At 37.5% G+C, this 15,503-nt stretch overlaps 1 protein-coding gene across 4 annotated transcripts in view; it reads right to left on the bottom strand.

Annotated features, from left to right (window-relative positions):
- Positions 1-12,140: 12,140 nt before the first annotated feature.
- The window catches only part of tnn (tenascin N), a 51,335-nt gene continuing 47,972 nt past the window's right edge, over positions 12,141-15,503 (bottom strand). For all 4 annotated transcript variants that reach the window (XM_084732669.1, XM_084732670.1, XM_084732671.1 and 1 more), the window contains 2 exons: positions 15,210-15,373; positions 12,141-12,797 (listed from right to left, as the gene is read on the bottom strand). In XM_084732669.1, the coding sequence (XP_084588795.1) occupies positions 12,648-12,797; positions 15,210-15,373 (314 nt within the window). In that variant the 3' untranslated portion in view covers positions 12,141-12,647. The remainder of the gene's footprint in view (positions 12,798-15,209; positions 15,374-15,503) is intronic.

The raw sequence follows: 15,503 nt of genomic DNA, 5'->3' as shown, positions 1-15,503 counted from the left end.
TTTTGAGAAATAAACTTATTTGCCTTCTTGCAGAGATTTAGAGAACCTCAATACCACTCATAGACTGCCCATTGGTTTGTGGACTAATTTTAAAGCCTTGAATTTGGCGTTATGGCATCACCATCTTCGGGTTTTTTTGGCTGCAGAAGAGAACATATTTGGACGAGAGGGTAGAACTGGGCAGGTTGCCATGGTAACAATCACAAGTAGCCACAGTCGTGCCTGGATGGAAACCCTCAATTTCCAAAACTTGTTGTTTCTTCATCGTGCATGTTGTCCAAACTAATAAAACTAAAATAATGTGACAACACTGTGGTTAAGATCTGCTTAGGTTTAAGGACAAAGAACATTTGGTCGAGTTCAGGGAAAGATCAGGGTTTGGGTTAAAGTGATCGCTCTCTTGTCTCTGTGGTAACCATCTAGACACAAGCAGAAGTCATGTCCTATTTTACTCTACTGTATAAACATTGTGCTTTACAGAAGTAGACTGAAAGCAGTTTAGGCCATAAACTCACTGGGAAACTGTTCACTGAGGTCATAAATCAAGTGAGAAGTTGCATCAACCAGTGGAGTCGCCCCCTGCAGGCCATTAGAAAGAATGCAGCTTTAAGGCACTTCTGCATTGGCTTTACTTTTCAAGCTATGGGACTGCAGAAAATTGTATTTTAAGGGGACTATGTTTATTTCTTGCCCAGTTGGGACAAATTCCTTCATTACTTTCAGGAAGTAGTCTGATACATAACCTCTTTAACAAGCACATGGGATAAGACAGCCTTCAGGACTGGACAGGTCAGAAAGCTCTTTCTGTCAGAAAGGGATTTCTGACAAAAAGGCTTTAAGAAGACAGGAGACATAGCACACAGAGGGACAGTGTCCACCAGATTGTGGTAGATGAATGGGTTAAGAACAGGACTTAAACCAAGGAGACTGGAGTTTGACAACCATTTGAAAGTCATTGCTGACTTGGGCCCATTATTTTTAGACTCAGATGACCTTTTATCATTAGTTTTTTTATTTGTTTGTTTGTTTAGGCAACAAAACTGCTTGGTCAGTTGGGTTTAGGGAAAGATGATAGTTTGGGACTATTAAACCATGTGTAAAAAAGGCTTTCTGGCAGAAAGATTTCTGACAGAAAGCCCTAAAGGCTAGCTTACCCCATGTGTCCCCAGTCAATTGTGATTGACAAATGAGGTATAACATGTTAATTAATGAGCTTTAGAGCAGATTTTAGGTGGATTTGTTATGCTGTGTTCAAACAAAGTCAGCTTAGCTGTGTCTCCGTTGTTGCCAGTATTTGTGCTAAACTAAGCTAGCTGTCCTCCGACTCCAGCTACATGTTTATCGTACATAGTGGTATTTGTCTCCTTTAACTCCCATGTAAGTGTTGTTTTTTTTTTTGAGAAGAGCTGCAGAAGATTAATCTAACTCTCCAACTTGAGATGTTGAGGCAGGGAGTCACAGCAGGGGGGGTCTCATACTGAGACATCTAAAGCTAAACTGGTCATTGATCTCCGTCACTGTGGGATGGCTGAAAATAACAAGTCATGTGATTTTTAATCTTACAGAAAAGCAGAATCTCTTTTGCTTTCAGAAGTCGTTGCCGCTCCTCTCTTCAGTATTCTGATTATACTTAATTACCAGGACAAATGAAGACAGACAGGAAAATTATGGTTTTCTGTTTCAACTAAACACGTTCAATCATTCAGGCATGAATGCTAATAATAATAATAATAATAATAATAATAATAATAATAATAATAATAATAATTTTTAATTCATTACATCTCACTTGCCCCCCAGCTGCACTCAGGTACCAGCTGACTTTGAGTTACTGATTCTCATTATCAGTTTCTCAATCCATCACACAGCATTGTGGGTGTTTTATGTCCCTGTGCAGCTATAAATATATTCAGTATGATGCTGAAGAGCTACATTTATGTTTTCTGTGAACATGTTCACATCATCAACGCTTTTCTTCCCGACACCTGTTAGGCAGATTTGTTATGTTTTTGACCCTCAGTGTGTCTTGACTTCTCTCACTTTGAACAGATCATATTTTACTTTCCAGGGAGTTTGCGAATCAGATGCAGGTGTCAAAAGGTAGAAAATATAAAATATATATGTTTTCCCTTTTCCCTTTGTCAGTTTGCTGTGATCAGAGGGATCCGTTTGGAGGATTTGTCATCTGTTTGAACAGTAAATTTGCCGACCGGGATAGTTTCCTATATGATACACACCACATTTTTGATCCTATCCAATTATGCATGACATTGTATATTTAGGACAGACTGTATTTTTGTTGTTCCACAGTTGAAAAAATGCTGAGGTGATTCTTTCTTTTTTTTTAATTATATGCCTGGCTGGGCTTTGTTGTTAGCTCTGCATGCATAATTTATCCTGACATATAGAGATGCAATGATAAAAGAGAGAACGATGTGGGAGATGACAGGGAGAGAAATAAAGTATTTTTTTTAGCTTTGTTGAATCTCATCTTTCTATTTCTAATATAAACTGAGGTTAACGGAGCCTTTGAGTTCTGACATAAAGTCATTATCTTTATGTGTGAATATGTCAAATATTCCACAGGCCTCTTCATTCAGACTCAGACAGTTTGCTCACAACAACTCAGTACAGCCAATGCATTTATTTTAGGTGCACGTGCCACCCCGATGGGAACAAAGCTGCTCGTCATTTCTGCAGACGGTTAACACGCTGTGATTATTGAAACCACGGGAACTGAAATGTGAGGAAAAAAACAAACAAACAACAAAAGAGTGGCATTTGTTTGTGGTGCATTCACATGCAGCACGATGTCTGCGTGGCTCCAAACTGCAACATTTCCTACACAAAAGTCCACTTTCACTGCCACGAATTACAGAAAATAAGTTGATAAAAAAAAAAAGTGGGGCTGGAGAAGGATTTCTCTGTAAGTAAACAAAACTGAAAGCTGCTGAACCAAAGCAATTAATAAGCACTTCTGCCTCCAGTGATCTTCATGAACATGTAATTTTCATCATCGGTTTGATGGCCGTAACGGAGCAATCTTTGATGCAAGTAATCAGTTTGGCTTGAGGAGCAATTCATCTTTGACAATATTAAGGCTCAGACATGCACTTTGGGAAATTAGTTCCATCTCACACATCCTGATACTTAACCTGCGTGAGATGTTTGGTTGTTGTCAAAGTATTAGCATACCTTAAACCTCATCATGTAAACAACACGTCTGTTTATTTCATTCTTTAACAGCCTCGGGTGTCTTTGAGAATGATTTTTCACAGCTTGTCGCCGTTCCACTCTGACGTGTGAATGTGAAAAAAGTAACAGTCTCACGTTCGATCTGGAGGTGTATCCAACTCATTCAACTCCCTGACAAACTGTTTTTTGTTTTGTTTTTTATCGCCGCTGTGCTTAGACACGGTGTGATGAATTGTAAATAACAATCAGTGTGTTGACAGGATTTTTAACGCCTTACATTAGCTCGGTGGGCCTTCCTGACCACTCGCTCTGAGACGTGTTCAGGAGCCCCTCTCATGACATGACAGCCACTTTCACATCAGTTAGCCTGCTGAATATGTATCAAATATAAACCAAATAGTAGGGCTGCAACTAAAGATTATTTTCTGATTAATCCGTTGATTATTTTCTAGATTAACCGATTATTGTTAGTTAAAAGATATTCAGTTTGCTGTCAGAGAAGTAAAGAAACCAGAAAATATTCACATTTAAGAAGCTGGAGTCAGGAAATTTTGACTTCTCTTAAAAAATTAAAATGGTGATTAATTTAGTAATCAATTCATAATCGATTAATCATTGCCACTTTACTAAGTAGAGCAGACTGCTGTGGCTCTGCTTGAGTTTTGCGTTAAAGCTGTAACATGTAACATTTTCGCATAAAAATATCTAACAAACAGATGTATATTATGTATTTTGTTGAGCTGTGTACGTACATTATCCATATATACATTATGTAATTTTATTCAAGATAATGGCGAATCTTCTGCTATAACCTCCAGGAAAACACAGGATACATCAGAGAGTGAGGAAGGATTTTGGTGAACATGACTTAACATAACATGAACAAACTTCATAAATATGATCCATGATTTCTATCTCAGTCATGTCAGATAATTTCCATCTGCAATGGCTGCTGTTTATCAATGAGGACAACAACTCCCATGATACCACGCTTCTTCACAACATCATCAAACTACGTCTTTTGCTATTGCTCTAAATGTGAGAGAGACGCCAGACAACAGCAGAACAGCATATTGTGTGTTTAAGAGATGCAACTTAGCGGAAGTTTGAAATCACCTGTTATCTTGATGGTTTCTCTTCTTTCTGTTGATAATAGCTTAAAACTATTTTAATAGGAATAAAAAAAATGTATAATTCAGGCACAACATTTGTCAATGTTCAAAAGAAGAATAATTGTTGTATGACAGGGGAGAATAATGTTGTGATTCAAAAAACTTTAAGTGATCCAACATCATTATGGAACCAGAAGTGTGCAACTGGGCTCTAAATATTTTGGGAACCTGCTTTTGTTTGGGCCCTCTGCAGCCTGCTGAGTGGTTTGATTGAATAGGTTTAAACTGTGATACTCTGTGATCCAATTCCAAAAGTGTTAACCCTACACTGACCTTCTATTCCTATGGTGAAGTTTTAAGAATTGCTTTGCTAAAGCTGTCAACTCCAGCTTGTTACAGGCATTATTGTTCACTTGACACAGAAACAGGAAACTGTTCAGTTTTAAATTTGCACAGATTTTGATGCCAAGCTTCCAGTTTCTTTAACCAGTGACTGGTGATTGTCTATATTCTTATTTAAGTGTTGCCCAGAAGGTATCTGTGCCTCCTTCGGCCTTTTCACTGGTCAGTTGAACCACTGTACAGTGCATTTTTAACACTTCATACAAAACATCTTTTTGTAAAGGAACTGCAGCAACAGAGATGTGACACTACACTACAGCACAGCCAGGAACCAGTGTGGACATGTTTCACAATTTTACTTAAAATAGAAAAAAAAACTATCAAGAAAGTCTGAATATCAATATCAAATTAATAATGAATGAAAATCAGCATATATATATGCAGCGGCTTGGCACCGTAGCTGAATGGTTACAGTGCAAACCACATAACCGCAGTGTCCCCATTTTGATTCCAGTTGCAGATGTCGCATGTTATATCCCCTCTCTATTTCCTGTTGTTCCCTTTCTGCTGTCAAATAAAGGGCTTTATTTACATAGTCTATATTTATTTTAAAAAACAATCCACATATAGCTGGCAATACTCACACAGGCCACCAGGGACTGAGAAACACTGACCTCATCTATAATGTAACCTAAAATGCAAGAATTTGCACCACGATCATGCAGTGATTCAGTGGTACCTTTTTTCTTTTTTTCTCCCATTTTCTGAGTGACCATTTAGACAAGTAAAATTAATTGCAAAGGTCTTTCTCTTCTTTTTTTCTCTTTCTCTCTTTCTTTTCCGTTCTTTTCTGTCTGGTCATTACTTCTCTTTTTCCACGAACTGCTCACCCTCCACCCTTCAGAACAAACACTCCCTTGTTGCAACATTACCAAGTTCCCTCATGGAAAAAATACATCACGCTGAACCCAGGACGTAAGTGTCAACGCGAGTGACACGGGCAGACAAATGTGTGTGTCTGCACGCTTATATACTGTACTGTGTATACCCACACACAGGAGAGCGACAGAGAGAGAGAAAGGGCAAACTTATGTGTTTATCCTGGCACTGAGCAAACCTCCTCTGCCTCTCAGAGCAACGGCAGGAACCAATCTCCTTAAAGTAATTTGCAATCACTGTGGCTGAAAAGGCCTTGCGCATCAATGAGCTTTTGTGAGACATTTCATTTCAAAAGTTGAAAAAAAGTGTTATACCAGAAATATTTGCAAATTTTAGGCAGCGGCTTTCTCACACCATTTCATTTTGATGAATAAATATTCAAAAATGTTCCTGTCACTTCTTCATTTGGTCTTTGAAGAAGGAATGACGTTCCTGAAGAAGCGCAATGTTCTTTGAATAGATCATATCTGTACTTTCTGTTTAAATGGTGTTATACGCTGTTTATATCCACACCAAGCACTTTTAAGAAGCTGTGTAAAAATGGTTTTCACCCAGACAGCCAGTGAGCTGTGGCTGTCTGCAGATTTCGAGATACAGAATTGGGAAACCATCATGAGACAGACGGAAAACAGTCATCTGCCCCTGCAAGAGTAGTTGCTCAGTATGAAGAAAGCGCTGTACTGTGGGAACACTGCAGCTCTAGATAGAAAAAAAATCAACTTAAGACAGTGCCAGCCAGTAGTGGAGGAAGTACTCAGATCCTTTACTTACTGTAAGTAAAAGTAACAATACTACAATCTAAGAAATATTCTGGTTCAAGTAAAATACGGCATTTGGACTTATACATGAGTAAAAGCACTCAGTTGTATTCCTGTACCAGCAAAATGTACGCAAAGTTGCATAACAGCTTAGAGGCGAGAGTTAACTGTCACTGCACATGAATAAAATATTGATAAATAGTTTAACTAACTAGTATTTAGTATTGCTGACTAGTGAAGGTGGCATTATTTAATTGTACAGTCGATTGATCACGCACATCCCTAGTATTCGCTATGCAAAATAGCCCCTGTCAGAGGGTCAAATTATGGTGCCTTCAGTGTCCTGAAAGATTATTTTATTAAATAATTTTTGTCATCCTATGCACACAAGATAATGTACACACACTCATTACCACCAGGTGTAAGAAAAGGACAGAAAGATTTTTCAAGACTGCTTCAGGGCATTTTACAGTTTTATCATTTTTCCAAGTTAGGCCTAAAGCCAATAAATCTGAAAAACCTGTCACGATAGTGAAGTTTCATATAGAGATAATTCTTGATCATGAGGGTTCTAACTAACAACATGTTGTGTGCTCCAAGGGCTGAGATGACAAAAATGAGCAAATATCATATTTCTGACCAAATATCTTGATACTGCAGCAAAATTGTAGGGATGACTACTGGTGCTTTTGCAAATTATTAACCCAATGAGATTTTTTAATAAATAATCATCAGTAATGTGGATATAATGACTAAACTGGTAAAGGAAAATAGCTGAACAGCTGGAACAGTTGGGTACATGCAGAAAATTACATCACTTAGCTGTAACGCAGCCTTCAAAACCAGGAGAAGACAACACTTGTGTCACGATAAACCAATATCCTAACTCTATCGTAGATTAAACAGATGAATCGTTGCAGCTCCAGTAGCAGCCCACCTGACTGTGTCCTATAATGCAGCACAGGTAAGTTAACCTACGACAACTGCAGCTCTGAAACAAAAATAAGTCCAACAAGCGAACAGCACGGAGGGAGTGAGGATCATTACACACATTCACCTGCATGTCAGCAGGATTTACACAACAGCAACAGTCAAAAGCCAAAAGCACAATAAAATCACCCGGTTCAAATCAACACGGATATGCAGCGCAGGTGAACTCAATTAAATCACCTCTAGTGTTAGCAAGCAAGCTAACGTGTTAGACATAGCAAACACAGGAAGACTTTATCATAAAATAATCTTACCTTACGCTGTGTATTTCCATCCTGGCTGTCCTCCATGTGTGTCCAATTATTGATCAGTTCATCAATGAGAAAAGTCTTGAGGTGTTTTTGCATCATATTATTCCTCAGTTCATCTTTAATCCTGGAAAAAAAGTGTGGTGCCAAAAAGTGCTCGTCCGCTAAATGATGATTTTATCCAGGTCACATCCACATCAGATCAAACAATCAAAACAACACGTGATTAACACATGTAACTATGTGTCCGTGGTAACAGACAAGTTATGTCTTTATGAACCTTTAACGTTTTTCTGACCTTTTCTACACTGTTGAGCTTTTTGGGCTTGACCTCTGACACTATGGTTGGACGGATCCACTTGAAGACATGGGGGGAGGTGATGACGGACGGTACCACTTCCGGTGGTATTGGTAGCTTAGTAAAACAGTATTTTAATAAATAAATAAATAAATGACATATTTAAAGATGTATGTAGTATTGACTAAAACACAAGTTCCCCCAGTGTTTAAAATTATTTTAATAATAATAAATTAAAACAACAAAATTAATAATAATAATTATTATTAATTGAACTAAAACTACTGAACCAAATCAACATATTAGTTGACTGATATTATCAGCCTGATATTGGCCTATTACATTCAGATTTAAATACCTGCATATATTTTTGCTCAATTTGTGTAGGTTTTTTTCTGTTTATATAGAATTATTAAAAATACAGGTGAAAGTTGACTGTTTTAGTGTCCTGATATTATTTTGGAAAATAAGGTTTGTTGTTAAACTGGAAAATATCCTGCCTCCGTTAGCCTATATATTATTTTCACAATATTTTATGTATATACGTGTACATATTATATTCTGCATAAAGCATATCAGCTGATATATTGATATTGAAATTTTTTGACTTCCTATTGGCTGAAAAAATCCAATTTCAGTCAGTTTGTGCTTGCAGAGGGCCTTAAAGATGGCAGTGTTGGTCTGTCGGTCCACTGTGGTCAAAAATAAATTGCTGAACAACGATTAGATAGTTTGAACATGGTAAACATTACGGGCAAAACATGAGCATGTTGAGACTGTCATTGTGAGCCAAGGATGCATTAAAAAATAGATGTCAAAACATGTGAAACTATCTTAAAAGAACCCTGACATGACTTTATTTAAATGGTGTTTTTGGTTGCTGTAATTGTTCCCCCTGTCTATACTGGCTGTGAAGAGATCCTGTTTTTTTTTTGTTGTTGTTGTTGTTGTTGTTTGTTTTGTTTTGTTTTTTTTAAAAAGCAATTCCAGTGTGAGGTGAGGGAAGACAAAATCATTGTGTGTAAAAATGCAATTTAAGGTTAAACTGGAGCCGACGTGAGGCTTCAGCGGTCTACAGTTATATTGAAATAAATTGTAATAGGGAGGAAAAAATATGAAACAGTTATTTAAGAAAGATTCATGCTGATGTTAGCATTTAGCCCAAAGCTTCATGGTGCTCAACCACAGCCTCACAGAGCTGCAGGGGCTGTTGAATTGTTACTTCTAGATGGATTAATACAGTCAAACAGTAATATAACTACAGTAGTTAAAATATATAAAACCTCTCCTGACATTCACCTTCCACCTATAGAAGACCATTTCTGCAATATGATGAAAAAAAGATCCTGTTAAACATTATAATAAGAAACAAACAACACAAAATAATGACAAACTATTATCAGTGTCTCATAATTTTGAGATACTAAGTCATTATTTTGCATCATTATATTGAGATTTTAAGACATTATTTTGGGATAGTAGGTCATTATTTTGAGAGGGTGAAAGGGTGAGTGAGATGTTTGTATTTGTGTATCTGTATTGAATGTTTGTTGTGTAATGCTGTTTTGTCTATATGCTTTGTTTTTGTATCTGTGTCTACAGGACCCCCTCAAAAATGAGATGCTATATCTCAAGGTGTTATCCTTCAGTAAATAAACTCAAAATGATATTGAGATTTGAAGTCATTATTTTGAGAAACAATATTATCACTATAAATTATAATCAAACTTAACTGCCTTGTTGTTATAACGTCCAATGCGCCCAGTTTGAAAACCACTGACTTTGAAGACTTGTTTTCATCACACCGGCTCATATAGGCCACTGCATAAAGCCGGAACTACTTGTCCATCAATTATTTTGATCAACCCGTACTCTCTCTCCTCCGCTCTCCTCGGAAGAGGAAATTGACAATGTCTTTATGAAACAAAACCTTTATTTATATATATATTGAGGGAATGTGTGGCATGAATATGAATGAGGAGCTATAATGTAAGTTTGACAACACAATTAGCAAAAAAATGAAAAAAAAAAAAAATATATATATATATATAGTGGGTTTTAATTCCCTAAATTCTGACCTTGAAAATCCTGACTGAGCGCTTGTTGTAATATAAAACCTTATGGGCCATGAAGGCTTAAAGACATTTTAGTGAATGGAAAATTTATGAGGAGCAGAAACTACAAATCAATTCTGGCAGATTAGCAGAAAGGTTGATTGATGTGCTCTGTCCTTGTCATATAGAGCAACAGAGTTTGTAATAAAAATGTAAAAAAAAAAAGAAGTAATTATGTAATAAAGTCAAAGTCAAAGCAGAATTAATAACCTTTGTCAGCTTTTGAGATTGAAAACAGGAGTTTGGTCATTAAGTTCCTGAGGACGAGACAAACAGACCTCGTTCTTATTGTTGTTTGATATGAGCACATCACATTGATTGATATGCGCCGTCCCTCTCGTATGAATGTAAAGCAGGAGCAATATGGTCACTGAAGACAGCCATCCATTGTTATTTTCTGGCTCGTCCTACACAAACTAATGCGATGTGACAGTGTTCGCAGCACAGTGGCAGCTTAATGTGACACCGCCAGCCGCCTTCATAATCAATAAACTCGGGGCACTAACTAATCATCCACACCTGATCAAAAAAAAAAAAAAAAAAAACACAGGCCACAAGCTTCTTTTCTTTACATTTATGTTATTATGACAATACTACTATACACAAAGAGTTGCTACTCAAATTCTTCATAAGACATAAAATAAACAAATATAATACAAATAACCTCGGCTGCAGCCCTGAGGTTTAAAAACAACAACAACAACAAAAAAAAGATAAAATGAATGCAGTAATAGGAGAAAAATTGGATTTCTTGGTACTGTTTCCTGATTTATAATTGAGGGTACTACCAGAATCAGTGAAACAGAAGTTGTTAAAATTAAAATTGCATTATAACTGATAGACTAAACTTGTTAATGTTCAATTTCAGTTCACCTTAAAAACAACTCCGAGGCAGTTTTCTATTTGCTGCTTTCCCACAGTCACATTAAACCTCTGAATTTCTGATGAATCTCACTGCATACAAACTGATAATAAGGAACACTGTCTCCTAGAAATTACGTTTGTATGTTACTAAATTGTTTTCATAATTACTTTGTGGACACAACATAATTCATGCCTGGATTATGTCCGCAGATAACTTTTTTGGGGGGATAAAAATACATTTATATAACACACTGGATCCATAAGGAGGTGGATGAAGTGGATGGTGGGCATACAAGGTAAAGGACTTTGACACCACAGTCAGAGGTTTGCATCATACTCGCTTTGTTTAGAGAAAGGAAATGTTGTGATTTAAGGTAGGTGTAGCAATAAAAGCACTTCATGAGGAAAAATCATCATTTCAGCAAAATATTAAAGCTACAAGGAACTTTCTTATTGTGTTGATTTTAGAGCCACAGTGTTTCCATCACCACAACCACAAGATATAACCCCAAAAATAAAATTATCTGAATAAAAATCTCCTCCTGCTTCTTTTAAACTGACTGGAAAATGTAAAGACAGTTCACACTTTCACAGATTCCAACCCGCTTGCAGGCATTAGAATAACTAAACAGACATATCTTCTTACTGATGGTCTTGTTTGCTTATGTAGCTCATTCAAGTGAGACTGTTTCATAACCAGTTAAAAACCACTCGTAGTAGGCACAATCAAAAAATATCACGCTTCAAGTCACCGCTGACTTTGGAATAATGCTGCCTAGTGAGCATGTCGCCCTTGAAAAGACAAGTGAAAAACAAGTACAGTCGCTGGTGAAAAGACGTCTAGAATTAATTCAAAAGTGGAAGTTTTTCACAGACGTCTGAAGACCTTGCTGAGAAACTACATCCTAATTTCTCAGCTGAAAGCTAGCAAGAAAAAAAAAAAATCAAGAAGCAGCACTCAAGCCTCAATTGCCTGTATATAACCAGCCTAACCACCACGTCATCTTGTCCATTTAAGCGTCTTGGTCACTCTTAATACTATGTCCCTGGACATATTTCTTTGGAGTAGCTGAAGCTGTACCCGAAATGCCTATGTAGTGGCACTTCATATGTACAACAGTTTATATGCAACTTTAAATGTGTTGAAAGACCAGATTTCACCTACAACTGAAATATGACTTTGGAGAAATACCTTAAAATGAATCAAGGTAGTCTTTCTTTCAACTGATAAATGATCAAACAAATCTGTGTTTTGTAACACAATGTTGTTTTATCTGGTTGCAAAGATAGTGAAAAGAGGTCAGCTGGCGCTCACTGGGCGTCGTCAATACAGCTGGATAATATCCTGCATGATGGCCTACTTTGGCTTAAAGCAAATGAAAAATGTTGTCAGTGAACGTTTTACTGGTATCTTACTTACAGTATCAACATTTCTGTGACTTGCCAAGTACGTTAAAAAAACACGTCCTTATTATGTTAACAGAAATGTATTTCAGTCAGCATTATGTTTCCCTCAAGGTGTATCTGCTGTTGCAAAATAGTTCTATATAAATGTAATTTCTAGGAGACGGGGCGGTAATAAGTTATTTTTTTCATATGAGCATTTCCCTTTTTGCCCCTAAAGTGAACATACTGTCCAAGAGTCGAGACACATACATGCATGCAGATCAGTGGGAACCCTTGTGTGTGTGGTCAATGTACATATGTACAGAAACACCCAAATCTAGTGCGATGGCAGGTTAATGGGACTGGTGATGATGGTTATGGTTTCAGTGGGAGGAGATGCATTATTTCTTCTGCAGGTTTGTGGTTCTGCTCTTCTGTCTGGCCATCAGCGATCGCCTCTTCCTGCTGGACAACGCCCCCAAGGGTCGGATCTTCATCTCGGTGAAGTCGAGGGACGTCATGTGACCCTTCCACGGTTTCCAGTTCACTCCCTGACAGCGGGACAGCGAAAAAAAAGTGATTAAAATATAGAAGATGAGACGAGAGAAAAAAGGTGGAAAGGAAAGCACGCTTAGAGGGAGAAGAAAAAGAAAAGGGAGCGGGGGAAGTGACGGAGGCACAGAGAGGTGCGAGCTGGCATCACAGAAGACTCTGCCGGCGTGACAGACAGGCAGAATGACAAAGACTAATAAATACCAGCCCCTGGCTTCATTTCGTGTGAGCACAAACTTGTTTTGACTGTTATTGCATTCCGGCGACAAACATTGCGGGAGACATCTGCAGCGGCAATATTATGGATGAAATCTCGACAAGAGCAGAGATCTCCCCTGGCATTTCCTTCAGTATCAGTCTCCCTTAGACATAATAACTGTTGTTGTTACCCTATCAGCCTGGTAAAAAACACTTATGGTTTATAGCTGGTGTGAGAAATGTGTTTTCTTATCACTGCTGATGGATTCAGGCCATTTCAGCTTCACCTCAACAATCCGAAACAAAACAACTAGAAGTGGGCTGGAGTGAAGTTGTCTTTGATTGCTGAGCAGGGAACAGCCTCCCGGTCAGCACACTTTTTTTTTGTGTGTGTGTCTTTTTGTAAGTATGTTTAGAAAAAAGGTCAAGTAACAATCAATTATTTGTTGTGTAGCGTCAGATCTGTCAATTATTTTCTCAATCAACTGATTAGTTCAATTACATGTCAGAAAATTGTGTAAAATTTTTCCCAAAGCATATTATGACGTTCTCAGCTGTCTTCATTCGTCCACAACCCAAAGATTCAGTTTAGGTCGTGCATGCTCAGAGATAAGGGTTCCAAAAGAGTTCTTCCTGAAAGGTTGAGGTTCAACATAGAACCGTTTGCTTGTGAAGAAAAGGTTCATTGAGGGTTCTCTGTAAGACTAGGAGTTCCATTAAGAACCATTTTTGTGAGTTCCTCAAGGATTGTTGAAATCCTTGAGGAACTCTTTCTTCCTAAAAGGGTTCTTTGTTTTCCAAGAAATACTTTTCATGAAGAGTTCTTTGCACCAGAATATAAGAGGGTTCTCGGTTGAACCCCCCAGGTGGATTCTAGATGAAACCCTTGGAATATAAATAGGTTCTCTGTCAAACCTCTCATAGAGCCTTCTGGGTGAAACCTTTCACAGATGGTTCTAGGTATACCACTTTATGTTGGGTTCTAGGTAGAACTCTCTGAAAGGGTTCCAACCTTACAAAAGGTTCTACCAGGAACTGAAAAGGGTTCTCCAATGGGGACACACCAAAGAACATTTCATGTTTTAGTTAGCACTTTTATTAATAGGAGGGTAGAGGAGTAAAGAGGTTAGAAAATGTTCACATTTAAGAGGTTGGAATCAGAGAATTGACTTTTTTTCTCTTTAAAAATTTATTCTAACCACTGAATCAATTATCAAAATGCATGATTAATTTAGTATTTGACGACTAGGCGATGAAGCGTAGCTGCTTTAACTTTGTTGTGAGTCGTCGTTATAAAACCAACATTATTTGTTCTCAAAGAAAAACAGCAAAGCTCTTCCTAACTTTGTAGCCAAAACTCCAATAACTGCTGAATTAATCATGAACAACACTGACATTTTGAGCTGAGAGGGATTCAGGATGGCAAACACAGAGATTAAAGCAGTTTTGGGATTCACTTGTATTATTATTCAGAAGTATGAAAGGTCAATAATGGGACAGAAAGTCTGCAGTATAGCTTAATTTAGCACATAAATGCTAGAACTTTACACAAAGTAAAAAACATAGTTTACCAGGAGTGAGGAGTAAAGTTTGACAGCCTCATCTCAAGGATTTACAGACTGTTAACTGTTAACTGGGGTTGATTAGGGTTAGAGTGTTAAACCATCAAGATTTTTATGTTTAGTTAGATGTTTGGCAGATTTTGTTTCATGTTTCAGGTATTGTACAGCTTTTTAAACCAACCTAAACCAAAAGTTTCCTCTCTAAAAGCCTTGATCATCACATCTAAATTGTTACTATAAATGCAAATTCCTTTACGCCCACTGCAATAAATGTACATTCTCAGTTTCAATAAGGGATCAGCAGAGGACTCATGTAGCAATGAATGACAAATATGCTGATGGGATCGTTTCATTACAGATATTAAAAGATTTTTGCTTCACAGGGAGTTCGAGTGTGTAGATGAATCATCAGATTATGTTAAAAATCAAACATTTTTTAAGGAGCACATTAAATGAAGCATATTATTAACCTTGAAAACGGTTAAAATCAAATATTTTCCAAACTTTCAAGCTTCTGTATGAATCCTGTTTGCTTTTTCTTCTTTTTTAGGACGTTTTTAAACCCAAGCTGGTAGACAACCCCCTCCCTGAAAACCACCACAAAATTTTGCACGTACGATAAAGTGCAGAACCGTGTCCCGGATCACTCACCACACTATGCCTGCTGTCTCCCCAGTTTCCATTGAGGTTGGCCAGGTGACAGTTTTTGTACCACCAGGCGCCACGGTGGGTCAGGGCACAGTTACTGAGGGCGATGTCATTATCTGAGTCAATAGTAGTCCAGGGCCGGCCTTGGTGGTAGGTCATAGCATCACCTGAGGATCATCAACAACAATTAACAATAATAGTTGCACCATATCTGTACTTTTATCATCAATATTTGTATATATTGTGGTTTTGTGTTGATATACTCTGTATACATGACATCTATTGCATGTCTGTTCA

Source organism: Lutjanus erythropterus, chromosome 12, assembly GCF_056507025.1.
Source record: "Lutjanus erythropterus isolate fLutEry1 chromosome 12, fLutEry1.hap2, whole genome shotgun sequence".
In the NCBI taxonomy this organism is placed as follows: domain Eukaryota; kingdom Metazoa; phylum Chordata; class Actinopteri; order Lutjaniformes; family Lutjanidae; genus Lutjanus; species Lutjanus erythropterus.
Note: the sequence above shows the minus strand (reverse complement) of the source record. Positions and strands in the feature narration are given on the sequence as shown.